Genomic DNA, 14,411 nt, shown 5'->3' on the forward strand with positions numbered 1-14,411 from the left:
TCAGGCAGTGGCCTGCACGGAATGTCCTCAAGGCCCTACGGGAAAAGGAGATGGTGGATCCTGTCGGATGGAATGCCTCATCACCAGAACTTTCAAACAAGCACCAATATGTAGCTTGGCGGGTGGTGCGAAGTGCCCTTCCCGTCAGATCCTTCCTGCACGCCTGGAGTCTCGCCCCCTCCGCACGCTGCCCTCGAGGTGGCTGCGGTGGGAAAGACATTGTTGCCCACCTCCTTCTGGAATGTGTCTTTGCAAAACAGGTGTGAAAAGAGATGCAGTGGTTTTTTGTCGTGGTTCATCCCAAGCAGCTCTGTAACACAGGAGTCTGTTCTCTACGGGCTGTTCCCAGGGACGCACACCGAGATAAACATCAACTGCTGCTGGAGGACCATCAATTAGGTGAAAGACGCCCTTTGGTCTGCCCGAAACCTGCTGGTCTTCCAGTGCAAAGAGTTGTCCATGACTGAGTGTTGCAGACTGGTACATTCCAAGGTCTAGGACTATGTGCTGAGGGACGCACTAAAGCTTGGGGCAGCCACGGCAAAGACCCAATAGGGAAAGACCACTGTGTAAGGTCCCCCCACCAATGTGAACTGATGGGCTGGACCCATGGGAAACCCCTCGGGCTGTATACAGACAACATGGGTTTGCTGCAAAATGTATATGGCATGTAACATGGAATGGAAGGGTTGTGAGGCAACTCACTCCTGTATTGAAGAAAACTGATTGCCTTTGCACTTTTTGTATTGTCAACTTGGTGCTGTTTTGAACTGTTTTGTAATGTCTTTTTTTACAGATTTTTATGAATTCAGTATATTTTGGGGAAATAATCTCATTGAAATGCATAAAATTCTCAGCGGGCTTAACAGGGTAGGTGCTGAGAGACTGTTTACCCCCTTACTGGGGAAGCTCAAACTAGGGGGGTCACAGTGTCACAGTAAGGGGTTGGCCATTCTGGATTGGGGTGCGGAGAAATGTCTTCACTCAGAGGGCAGTGAATCTTTGGAATGCTCTACCCCAGAGGGCTGCGGATGCTCAGTCACTGAGTATATTCAAGAATGAGACTGATAGATTTTTGTGGACATGGGAATCGATGAGATATGGGAATAGGGCAGGAAACTAAAGTTGATGTGGAAAATCAGCAAAGATCTTATCCATTCGGTGGAGCATGCTCCAGGGACTAAACGGTCGGCCTCAGCTTATAGTCTCATGATTAACCATCAATGAGAGTAATAATGAAAGTATGTGTGGTATGTGGGTCAATGGAGACATATAAGGGGAGGAGACTGGTTCAAACTCATCCTGTCCAGTGCAGAAGGTCAGCCACAGGATATGTGACAATAACTGTTCAATTATTTTGCAGGTTTCCTCTTTCAGAAACTGAAATTCTGCTGCTGCAGTTTGCTGGGATTGACAGCTGAATAGTTACACTTTGAGCTAACTTTATGCAAACATTTAAAGGTAGAGTGTTACTTCCCAACTTTCTGTTCCGTTCACAAGGCAGAAAAACCAAACACCGCAGATATTATAAGGAACCAGGTTTCACCAAAACACTACAGTCCTCAGTCATACAGGTTTATGTTGTAACACAATGGGGGCGATCTGTGGCATTGTCTACTTCTTAGCTCTCATTCTACCTGGTAGGTTTTAAAGATTTAAAGTCTGGGTTTGATACTGGGCTATGTGGAGAGAGTGGGACAGTGGGATTAGTCTGGGTTTGATACTGGGCTATGTGCAGAGAGTGGGTCAGTGGGATTAGTCTGGGTTTAATACTTGGCTATGGGGAGAGAGTGGGGCAGTGGGATTAGTCTGGGTTTGATACTGGGCTATGTGGAGAGAGTGGGTCAGTGGGATTAGTCTGGGTTTGATACTGGGCTATGGGGAGAGAGTGGGTCAGTGGGATTAGTCTGGGTTTGATACTGGGCTATGTGGCGAGATTGGGTCAGTGGGATTAGTCTGGGTTTGATTCTGGACTTTGTGGAGAGAGTGGGTCAGTGGGATTAGTCTGGGTTTGATTCTGGACTTTGTGGAGAGAGTGGGTCAGTGGGATTAGTCTGGGTTTGATACTGGGCTATGTGGAGAGAGTGGGTCAGTGGGATTAGTCTAGGTTTGATACTGGGCTATGTGAGAGAGTGGGTCAGTGGGATTAGTCTGGGTTTGATACTGGGCTATGTGGAGAGAGTTGGACAATGGGATTAGTCTAGGTTTGATACTGGGCTATGGGGAGAGAGTGGGACGATGGGATTAGTCTAGGTTTGATACTGTGCTCTGTGGAGAGAGTGGGTCAGTGGGATTAGTCTGTATTTGATACTGGGCTATGTGGAGAGAGTGGGACAATGGGATTAGTCTAGGTTTGATACTGGGTTATGTGGAGAGTGGTGACAGTGGGATTAGTCTGGGTTTGATACTGGGTTATGTGGAGAGAGTGGGTCAGTGGGATTAGTCTGGGTTTGATACTGGGCTATGTGAGAGAGTGGGTCAGTGGGATTAGTCTGGGTTTGATACTGGGTTATGTGGAGAGAGTGGGTCAGTGGGATTAGTCTGGGTTTGATACTGGGCTATGTGAGAGAGTGGGTCAGTGGGATTAGTCTAGGTTTGATACTGTGCTCTGTGGAGAGAGTGGGTCAGTGGGATTAGTCTAGGTTTGATACTGTGCTCTGTGGAGAGAGTGGGTCAGTGGGATTAGTCTGGGTTTGATACTGGGTTATGTGGAGAGAGTGGGTCAGTGGGATTAGTCTGGGTTTGATACTGGGCTATGTGAGAGAGTGGGTCAGTGGGATTAGTCTGGGTTTGATACTGGGTTATGTGGAGAGAGTGGGTCAGTGGGATTAGTCTGGGTTTGATACTGGGCTATGTGAGAGAGTGGGTCAGTGGGATTAGTCTAGGTTTGATACTGTGCTCTGTGGAGAGAGTGGGTCAGTGGGATTAGTCTAGGTTTGATACTGTGCTCTGTGGAGAGAGTGGGTCAGTGGGATTAGTCTGGGTTTGATACTGGCTTATGTGGAGAGTGGTGACAATGGAATTAGTCTGGGTTTGATACTGGGCTATGTGGAGAGATTGGGTCAGTGGGATTAGTCTGGGTTTGATACTGGGTTATGTGGAGAGAGTGGGTCAGTGGGATTAGTCTGGGTTTGATACTGGGCTATGTGAGAGAGTGGGCCAGTGGGATTAGTCTGGGTTTGATACTGGGCTATGTGGAGAGAGTGGGTCAGTGGGATTAGTCTGCGTTTGATACTGGGCTATGTGAGAAAGTGGGTCAGTGGGATTAGTCTGGGTTTGATACTGGGTTATGTGGAGAGAGTGGGTCTGTGGGATTAGTCTGGGTTTGATACTGGGCTATGTGGAGAGAGTGGGTCAGTGGGATTAGTCTGGGTTTGATACTGTGCTCTGTGGAGAGAGTGGGCCAGTGGGATTAGTCTGGGTTTGATACTGGGCTATGTGGAGAGAGTGGGTCAGTGGGATTAGTCTGGGTTTGATACTGGCTTATGTGGAGAGTGGTGACAATGGAATTAGTCTGGGTTTGATACTGGGCTATGTGGAGAGATTGGGTCAGTGGGATTAGTCTGGGTTTGATACTGGGTTATGTGGAGAGAGTGGGTCAGTGGGATTAGTCTGGGTTTGATACTGGGCTATGTGAGAGAGTGGGCCAGTGGGATTAGTCTGGGTTTGATACTGGGCTATGTGGAGAGAGTGGGTCAGTGGGATTAGTCTGCGTTTGATACTGGGCTATGTGAGAAAGTGGGTCAGTGGGATTAGTCTGGGTTTGATACTGGGTTATGTGGAGAGAGTGGGTCTGTGGGATTAGTCTGGGTTTGATACTGGGCTATGTGGAGAGAGTGGGTCAGTGGGATTAGTCTGGGTTTGATACTGTGCTCTGTGGAGAGAGTGGGCCAGTGGGATTAGTCTGGGTTTGATACTGGGCTATGTGGAGAGAGTGGGCCAGTGGGATTAGTCTGGGTTTGATACTGGGCTATGTGGAGAGAGTGGGCCAGTGGGATTAGTCTGGGTTTGATACTGGGCTATGTGGAGAGTGGGGACAATGGGATTCGTCTGGGTTTGATACTGAGCTATGTGGAGAGTGGTAACAATGCGATTAGTCTGGGTTTGATACTGGGCTATGTGGAGAGTGAGGCAATGGGATTGGTTTGGGTTTGTTTCGGGCTATGGGGAGAGTGGGACTGTGGGATTATGTGGGGTTTGTTTACACAGCTATGGAGAGAGTACGGGCAGTGGGATTGGTTCAGAATAGCTCCCAGAAACTGCTAGAAGCTACTGATTGTTTTGAATGGCCTCCTGTGTTGTAAAACTCCACAATCTCAAATTCTACCAGGACATCAGAAGCTGTTTAACTTTGCTCTTTTGCCTGTTTAATTAACCTGGTGTTAAATTACTAACTAAATATATTGAGATAAAACTAGCTGTGAATAAAGGTTATTGAAGTTAAAATACTGCTGGAGGCAGTGAAACTGGATTTATTTTCTGTTCTCAGTCCACAATGCCAAGGAACTAAAAGTTGAGGCGTACACTACAGGCTATGTAGGAATGGACGTGATGCTCCTGTGTCAGTTACAAAATTCACAACAGGATCTGAAAGTAGTCCAGGTGGCCTGGGTGAAGAAGACTGGCTCAAGGAAAACCCTGGCATTGTACAGTCCAACGTTTGGAATCAATTACCCCCAGCAACCCGGATCCCACCGGTTTCATTTCCAAAGTCCCTCTTGCCACGATGCCACCCTGGTAATTAGAGATTTGAGAATGACAGATTCCGGTGATTACAGGTGCCAATTCACCACATATCCCAACGGAAGCATATCAGAGGATGTTACCTTGGAAGTATTGGGTATGTGGAAGTTTTCATGCATTTGGTGATTTATATCCTTGTCTGAGCATGTGGAATAGAGCAGGGGAGATTAAAGAGATATTTAACATCAGTGTTTCAAATTACAAATGGTTTTGATAGAGTAAAACAAGGAGAAATTGTTTCCAGTGATGGGAGGCTCGGGAAGCAATGGACACAATTTCAGTTTTTATATTCATTCATGGGGTGTGAGCTCCTTTGACAAGGACAGCATTTATTGCCCATCCCTTATTGCCCTTGAACTGAGCGGCTTGCTAGGCCATTTCAGAGTCACATTTAGACCAGACCAGGATTTAAAGGCCATGAGTGAACCAGATGGGTTTGACAACGATTGACAATGGTTTCATGGTCACCATTAGACTAGCTATTTTTGAATTCCAGATTCTTGGCTGTGCAATGAGTTGTTGTGATCTGGAGTTCATTGCCTAGGAGGGCGGTGGAAGCAGATTCTGTAGTAACTTTAAAAAGGGAATGGGATATATATTAGAAAAAGAAAAAAATGCAGGGTTATGGGGGAAAGCAGGGGATGAGAATAATCGGATAGTTCTTTCAAAGAGCCAGCAGAGGCGCGATGGGCTGAAAAGCCTCTTTCTGTCTGGTAAGGTTCTAGGAATCTGTGATTAGATCCATTTTAATGAGGCAAAGCAAGTTGACTAATTTTACTCTGTGTTACACACCGAGGTATATTGTGTGGGGCAGTAGCTCCGAATTTAGGAAGAAAAATTTACTACTCGGGTTCCTTCCCGTCTTGAAAAAGGAAGACGGAGAGGGGATATGATAGAGGTGTTCGAGAGAATGGAAGATCTCAGATAAATTACAACCAAGGCTGCTTTTGACTCATGTACAAATTAATGGCAAACATTTCCAATAGTAAATACAGGAGGGCTAGTTTTAGTAAATGGACGGTGAGTATATGGAACAGGTTATTGGCATGGGTGCTGGAATAAAGCACCTTAATGTGCTTCAAGAAAGAATTAGACCAGATCCTGTCAACATCTGGGATCAAGGGTGGTGCGCCAGTTGGGTTCTGTGGATAGGTGGGCTAGATGGGCCGAAGGTCCTCACCTGCCTGAAACTGTTACTATGACCACACCCGTATGTTTCTTGTATTGGTTGAAACAACCCTGGCACAGAAATGCGGGGAAAAGGGGCATTGGGTAGGCATGGAGATAGAGGTTGCCTATCTTGTATAGTGCCAGCTTGGCAGGGTTGGTAGTTTGTGGCAGGGTTGGTAGTTTGTGGCAGGGTTGGTAGTCCTTGTGCCTCTGGGTCTGCTTCCCGGGCGGAGAGAGCTGCCCGGATGAGGAGAGGTTGAGTGGAAAGGGCCTATATTCTCTGGAGTTTAGAAGAAGTGATCTCATTGAAAGGTGTGAAATTCTTAGAGGGTTTGACAGGGTAGATGCCAAGAGGCTGTTTCCCCTCCTCCCCCCTCCCGGCTGGACAGTCTAGAACTGGCGGTCACAGTCTCAGGGTAAATGGTCGGCCGGTTAGCACTGAGTTGAGGAGAAATTTCTTCATTCAGAGGGTTGTGAATCTTTGGAATTCCCGACCCCAGAGGGTTCTGGATGCTCAGTCATTGAGTATATTCAAGACAGAGGTCGATAGATTGTTGGATACTGAGGGAATGAAGGGATATGGGGACAGGGCAGCAAAGTAGAGTTGAGGTAGCAGACCAGACATGATTTTATTGAGTGGCAGAGCAGGCTTGAGGGCCTACTTCTGCTCCTATTCATTATGTTCTTATAACCCTATGGCAAACTATAGGCTGACACTTCAGAATAGGACTGAAGGAGTTGTGGTGAGGGAATTACATCCAGAAGATGTAAGGTTTTCAGTGAGATCGTGTCTTCCTGCTCCCTACCCACCCAGCTGAAGTCGAGTTTGAAGTCTCAACTGCGGGTTGCGAAACTAGAAACCTTGAAATTCGGCTGCGGGACGACAATTATTCCAGGGGTTGACGTTTTCCCCCCCATGCACCCGTGGGAAAGAGGGAGCTAAAACCTGGGGCCGGATTCGGCACCGGAATTTTGCTTCCTCCAGGTTTTCTGATGGGCCTTTGCTAGGGGAAGCCAGAGGCCTGTGCTTATTCATGCCCTCATTTCAGAGGGTGGGGCCGTGTTCTCCACTGCCCAAGGAGTTTCGATGCATTGTGGCCCCTATCCCTGCCTTTATTCCCTCTAGACTTACCTATTTCAATTCTCTCCTGGTTAGCCTGCCATCTTTCACCCTACACAAACCTAACCTGCACTATAACTCTGCTATCTGTATCCTAACTCAGGCCAAGTCCCGTTCACCAATTTATTGACGAATTTATTACAGCTCTTTGTGGAAGTAACAAGCAACCTGGATAAAGGGAAACCTGTGGATGTGGCCTACTTGGATTTCCAGAAAGCATTTGACAAGGCGCCACATCAAAGGTTACTAAACAAAATTCGAGCCCATGGCATTGGTGAGACACATCTAGAATATTGTGTACAGATTTGGTCTCCTTACTTAAGAAAGGGTATAGTTGCATTGGGAACAGTTCAGAGAAGATTCACTTGACTGTTTCCTGGGATGAGAGGGTTATCTTATGAGGAAAGGTTGGGTCTGTATTCATTGAAGTCCAGAAGAATGAGAGATAGTCTTATTGAAACATATAAGATCCTGAGGGGACTTGACAGAGTGGATGTTGAAAGGATGGTTCCTCTTGTGGGAGAGACAAAACTAAGGCGCACAGTTTAAAAATAAAGGGCCTCCCATTTAAGACGGAGATGAGGAAAAAAAAATTTCTCTCAGAGGGTTGTGAATCTTTGGAACTCTCTTCCCTGGACAGCGGTGCAGGCAGGATCATTGAATAATTTTATGGCAGAGGTAGACAGACAAGGGAGTCAAAGGGTATTAGGGGTAGGCAGGAAAGTGGAGTTGAATCCACAGATCAGCCATGATATTATAGAATGGCCAGCAGGCTCGAGGGGCTGAATGGCCTACTTCTGCTCCTAGTTCGTATGTACCAATCACCCTCAATGCTCATTGATGTACACTGACTCCCACTCTGGCAAAACTTCATTTTAAATTCTATCTCTGACGTGATTTGGGATGACGTGCAGATCATAAAGACATCTCTCTCTCTCTCTCTCTCTCTCTCTATCATTCAAAGACATCTCTCTCTCTCTCTTTCTCTCTCTATCATTCTAGACATCTCTCTCTCTCTCTCTGTGCAACTATCATTCTAGACATCTCTCTCCCTCTCATTCTAGACATCTCTCTCTCTCTATCATTCTAGACATCTCCATCTCTCTCTATCATTCTAGACATCTCTCTCTCTCTCTCTAACTATCATTCTAGACATCTCTCTCACTCTCATTCTAGACATCTCTCTCTCTCTATCATTCTAGACATCTCTATCTCTCTCTATCATTCTAGACATCTCTCTCACTCTCTCTCTCTAACTATCATTCCAGACATCTCTCTCTCTCTCCCTCCCTCTCATTCTAGACATCTCTCTTTCTCTCTCATTCTAGACATCTCTCTCTTTCTCTCTCTATCATTCTAGACATCTCTCTCTCTCTCTCTAACTATCATTCTAGACATCTCTCTCACTCTCATTCTAGACATCTCTCTCTCTCTATCATTCTAGACATCTCTATCTCTCTCTATCATTCTAGATATCTCTCTCACTCTCTCTCTCTAACTATCATTCTAGACATCTCTCTCTCTCTCCCTCTCATTCTAGACATCTCTCTTTCTCTCTCATTCTAGACATCTCTCTCTTTCTCTCTCTATCATTCTAGACATCTCTCTCTCTCTCTCTCTCTCTCTCTCTCTCTAACTATCATTCTAGACATCTCTCTCACACTCATTCTAGACATCTCTCTCTCTCTATCGGTCTAGACATCTCTATCTCTCTCTATCGGTCTAGACATCTCTATCTCTCTCTATCGTTCTAGACAACTCTCTCTCTCTGTCACTATCATCTAGACATCTCTCTCTCTCTCTATCATTCTAAACATCTCTCTCTCTCTGTAACTATCATTCTAGACATCTCTCTCTCTCTTTCTCTCTCTATCATTCTCGACATCTCTCTCACTCTCATTCTAGACATCTCTCTCTCTCTATCATTCTAGACATCTCTATCTCTCTCTATCATTCGAGACATCTCTCTCTCTCTCTCTGTAACTATCATTCTAGACATCTCTCTTTCCCTCTCTCTCATTCTAGCCATCTCTCTCTCTCTCTCTCTCTCTGTCACTACCATTCTAGACATCCCTCTCACTCTCATTCGAGACATCTCTCTCTCTCTCTCTATCATTCTAGACTTCTCTATCTCTCTCTATCATTCTACACATCTCTCTCTCTCTCTCTGTAACTATCATTCTAGACATCTCTCTTTCTCTCTCTATCATTCTAGACATCTCTCTCTCTCTCTGTAACTATCATTCTAGACATCTCTCTTTCTCTCTCTATCATTCTAGACATCTCTCTCTCTCTCTGTAACTATCATTCTAGACTTCTCTATCCCTCTCTATCATTCTACACATCTCTCTCTCTCTCTCTGTAACTATCATTCTAGACATCTCTCTCTCTCTATCATTCTAGACATCTCTCTCTCTCTGTAACTATCATTCTCGACATCTCTCTCTCTCTCTCTCTCTCTCTAACTATCATTCTAGACATCTCTCTTTCTCTCTCTATCATTCAGGACATCTCTCTCTCTCTCTCTCTCTCTCTCTGTAACTATCATTCTAGACATCTCTCTCACTCTCATTCAGGACATCTCTCTCTCTCTCTCTCTCTCTCTCTCTGTAACTATCATTCGAGACATCTCTCTCACTCTCATTCAGGACATCTCTCTCTCTCTCTCTCTCTCTCTGTCATTCTAGATCTCTCTCTCTCGCTCTCTCTAACTATCATTCTAGACATCTCTATCTCTCGCTCTCTCTAACCATCATTCTAGACATCTCTATCTCTCTCTCTCTCTAACCATCGTTCTAGACATCTCTCCCTCTCTTATCTGTAACTATCATTCTAGATCTCCCTCTCTCTCTCTCTGTAATTATCATTCTCGACATCTCTCTCTATCATTCTAGATCTCTCTCTCTCTAACTATCATTATATAGAACTCTATCTCTCTCTCTGTCATTCTAGATCTCTCTCTCTCTCTCTCTCTCTCTCTCTCTCTAACTACCATTCTAGACCCCTCTCTCTCTCTCTCTCTCTCTGTAACTATCATTCTAGATCTCTCTCTCTCTCTCTTTCTCTCTCTCTCTCTGTAACTATTATTCTGGATATCTCTCTCTCTGTAACTATCATTCTAGACTTCTCTCTCTCTCTCTCTCTAACTATCATTCTAGACATCTCTCTATCTTCTCTCTCTCTCTAACTATCATTCTAGACATCTCTCTCTCTCTATCTCCCTCTCTCTCTAACTATCATTCTAGATTCTCTATCTCTCTCGCTCTGAAACTATCATTCTAGATCTCTCTCTCTCCCGCTCTCTGTAACTATCATACTAGTTCGCTCTCTCTCTCTCCCTTTAACTATCATTCTAGACATCTGTCTTTCTCTCTCTCTCTGTAACTATGATTCTAGACATCTCTCTCTCTCTCTGTAAATATCATTCTAGATCTCTTTCTCGCTCTCTATCTCTCTCTCTCTCTCTCTCTGTAACTATCATTCTAGAGCTCTTTCTCTCTCTCTATCTCTATCTCTCTCTCTCTCTCTCTCTGTAACTATCATTCTCGACATCTCTATCTCTCTCTCTCTCTAACTATCAATCTAGACATCTCTCTCTCTCTCTCTCTCTGTAACTGTCATTCTAGTCATCTCTCTCTCTGTAACTATCATTCTAGATCTCTTTCTATCTCTCTATCTCTCTCTCTCTCTCTCTGTGTAACTATCATTCTAGATCTCGTTCTCTCTCTATCTCTCTCTCTCTCTGTAACTATCATTCTAGACATCCCAATCTCTCTATCTCTCTGTAACTATCATTCTCGACATCTCCATCTCTCTCTCTCTCTAACTATCATTCTCAACATCTCTATCTCTCTCTCTCTCTGTTACTATCATTCTAGACATCTCTCTCACTCTCATTCTAGACATCTCTCTCTCTCTATCATTCTAGACATCTCTATCTCTCTCTATCATTCTAGACATCTCTCTCACTCTCTCTCTCTAACTATCATTCTCGACATCTCTATCTCTCTCTCTCTCTAACTATCATTCTCAACATCTCTCTCTCTCTCTCTCTCTCTCTGTTACTATCATTCTAGACATCAATCTCACTCTCATTCTAGACATCTCTCTCTCTCTATCATTCTAGACATCTCTATCTCTCTCTATCATTCTAGACATCTCTCTCACTCTCTCTCTCTAACTATCATTCTAGACATCTCTCTCTCTCTCTCCCTCTCATTCTAGACATCTCTCTTTCTCTCTCATTCTAGACATCTCTCTCTTTCTCTCTCTATCATTCTAGACATCTCTCTCTCTCTCTAACTATCATTCTATACATCTCTCTCACTCTCATTCTAGACATCTCTCTCTCTCTATCATTCCAGACATCTCTATCTCTCTCTATCATTCTAGATATCTCTCTCTCTCTCTAACTATCATTCTAGACATCTCTCTCTCTCTCCCTCTCATTCTAGACATCTCTCTTTCTCTCTCATTCTAGACATCTCTCTCTTTCTCTCTCTATCATTCTAGACATCTCTCTCTCTCTCTAACTATCATTCTAGACATCTCTCTCACACTCATTCTAGACATCTCTCTCTCTCTATCGGTCTAGACATCTCTATCTCTCTCTATCGTTCTAGACAACTCTCTCTCTCTGTCACTATCATCTAGACATCTCTCTCTCTCTCTCTCTATCATTCTAGACTTCTCGATCTCTCTCTATCATTCTAAACATCTCTCTCTCTCTGTAACTATCATTCTAGACATCTCTCTCTCTCTTTCTCTCTCTATCATTCTCAACATCTCTCTCACTCTCATTCTAGACATCTCTCTCTCTCTATCATTCTAGACATCTCTATCTCTCTCTATCATTCGAGACATCTCTCTCTCTCTCTCTGTAACTATCATTCTAGACATCTCTCTTTCCCTCTCTCTCATTCTAGCCATCTCTCTCTCTCTCTCTCTGTCACTACCATTCTAGACATCCCTCTCACTCTCATTCGAGACATCTCTCTCTCTCTCTATCATTCTAGACTTCTCTATCTCTCTCTATCATTCTAAACATCTCTCTCTCTGTAACTATCATTCTAGACATCTCTCTCTCTCTGTAACTATCATCTAGACATCTCTCTCTCTCTTTCTCTCTCTATCATTCTCGACATCTCTCTCACTCTCATTCTAGACATCTCTTTCTCTCTATCATTCTAGACATCTCTATCTCTCTCTATCATTCGAGACATCTCTCTCTCTCTCTCTGTAACTATCATTCTAGACATCTCTCTTTCCCTCTCTCTCATTCTAGCCATCTCTCTCTCTCTCTCTGTCACTACCATTCTAGACATCCCTCTCACTCTCATTCGAGACATCTCTCTCTCTCTCTCTCTCTCTCTATCATTCTAGACTTCTCTATCTCTCTCTATCATTCTACACATCTCTCTCTCTCTCTCAGTAACTATCATTCTAGACATCTCTCTTTCTCTCTCTATCATTCTAGACATCTCTCTCTCTCTCTGTAACTATCATTCTCGACATCTCTCTCTCTCTCTCTCTCTCTCTCTCTAACTATCATTCTAGACATCTCTCTCTCTCCCTCTCTGTAACTATCATTCGAGACATCTCTCTCTCTCTCTCTCTCTCTCTGTAAATATTATTCTAGATCTCTCTCTCTCTTTCTCTGTAACTATCATTCTAGCCATCTCTCTCTCTCTCTCTGTCACTACCATTCTAGACATCCCTCTCACTCTCATTCGAGACATCTCTCTCTCTCTCTGTCTATCATTCTAGACTTCTCTATCTCTCTCTATCATTCTACACATCTCTCTCTCTCTCTCTGTAACTATCATTCTAGACATCTCTCTTTCTCTCTCTATCATTCTACACAACTCTCTCTCTCTCTCTGTAACTATCATTCTAGACATCTCTCTTTCTCTCTCTATCATTCTAGTCTTCTCTATCTCTCTCTATCATTCTACACATCTCTCTCTCTCTCTCTGTAACTATCGTTCTCGACATCTCTCTCTCTCTCTCTCTAACTATCATTCTAGACATCTCTCTCTCTCTCTCTGTAACTATCATTCGAGACATCTCTCTCTCTCTCTCTCTCTGTAACTATTATTCTAGATCTCTCTCTCTCTCTCTCTGTAACTATCATTCGAGACATCTCTCTCTCTCCCTCTCTCTCTCTTTCTCTGTAACTATCATTCGAGACATCTCTCTCACTCTCATTCAGGACATCTCTCTCTCTCTCTCTCTCTCTCTCTCTCTGTAACTATCATTCTAGACATCTCTCTCACTCTCATTCAGGACATCTCTCTCTCTCTCTCTCTCTCTGTAACTATCATTCTAGACATCTCTCTCACTCTCATTCTAGACATCTCTCTCTCTCTCTCTCTCTAACGATCATTCTAGATATCTCTCTCTCTCTAACTATCATTATATACAACTCTCTCTCTCTCTCTCTCTCTCTGTCATTCTAGATCTCTCTCTCTCGCTCTCTCTAACTATCATTCTAGACATCTCTATCTCTCGCTCTCTCTAACCATCATTCTAGACATCTCTATCTCTCGCTCTCTCTAACCATCATTCTAGACATCTCTCTCTCTCTCTCTCTCTAACCATCGTTCTAGACATCTCTCCCTCTCCTATCTGTAACTATCATTCTAGATCTCCCTCTCTCTCTCTCTGTAATTATCATTCTCGACATCTCTCTCTATCATTCTAGATCTCTCTCTCTCTAACTATCATTATATAGAACTCTATCTCTCTCTGTCATTCTAGATCTCTCTCTCTCTCTATCTCTCTCTCTCTCTCTCTAACTACCATTCTAGACCTCTCTCTCTCTCTCTCTCTCTCTGTAACTATCATTCTAGATCTCTCTCTCTCTCTCTCTCTCTCTCTCTCTCTCTCTGTAACTATTATTCTGGATATCTCTCTCTCTCTGTAACTATCATTCTAGACTTCTCTCTCTCTCTCTCTAACTATCATTCTAGACATCTCTCTATCTTCTCTCTCTCTCTAACTATCATTCTAGACATCTCTCTCTCTATCTCCCTCTCTCTCTCTAACTATCATTCTAGACATCTCTATCTCTCTCGCTCTGAAACTATCATTCTAGATCTCTCTCTCTCCCGCTCTCTGTAACTATCATTCTCGATCTCTCTCTCTCCCTCTCTCTCTCTCCCGCTCTCTGTAACTATCATACTAGTTCGCTCTCTCTCTCTCCCTTTAACTATCATTCTAGACATCTCCCTCTCTCTCTGTAACTATTATTCTAGACATCTGTCTTTCTCTCTCTCTCTGTAACTATGATTCTAGACATCTCACTCTCTCTCTCTGTAAATATCATTCTATATCTCTTTCTCACTCTCTCTCTCTCTCTCTCTCTGTAACTATCATT

The 14,411-nt window shown here is 43.9% G+C and overlaps 1 protein-coding gene across 1 annotated transcript in view; it reads left to right on the plus strand.

The window, feature by feature from the left end:
- The first annotated feature begins 1,588 nt into the window (after positions 1–1,588).
- The window catches only part of LOC137352877 (nectin-3-like protein), a 59,972-nt gene continuing 47,149 nt past the window's right edge, over positions 1,589–14,411 (plus strand). The window contains exons 1-2 of the mRNA XM_068018728.1: positions 1,589–1,640; positions 4,490–4,840. Coding sequence (XP_067874829.1) covers positions 1,592–1,640; positions 4,490–4,840 — 400 coding nt within the window. The 5' untranslated portion in view covers positions 1,589–1,591. The remainder of the gene's footprint in view (positions 1,641–4,489; positions 4,841–14,411) is intronic.

This window comes from Heterodontus francisci, chromosome 39 (genome assembly GCF_036365525.1).
Source record: "Heterodontus francisci isolate sHetFra1 chromosome 39, sHetFra1.hap1, whole genome shotgun sequence".
Lineage (NCBI taxonomy): Eukaryota > Metazoa > Chordata > Chondrichthyes > Heterodontiformes > Heterodontidae > Heterodontus > Heterodontus francisci.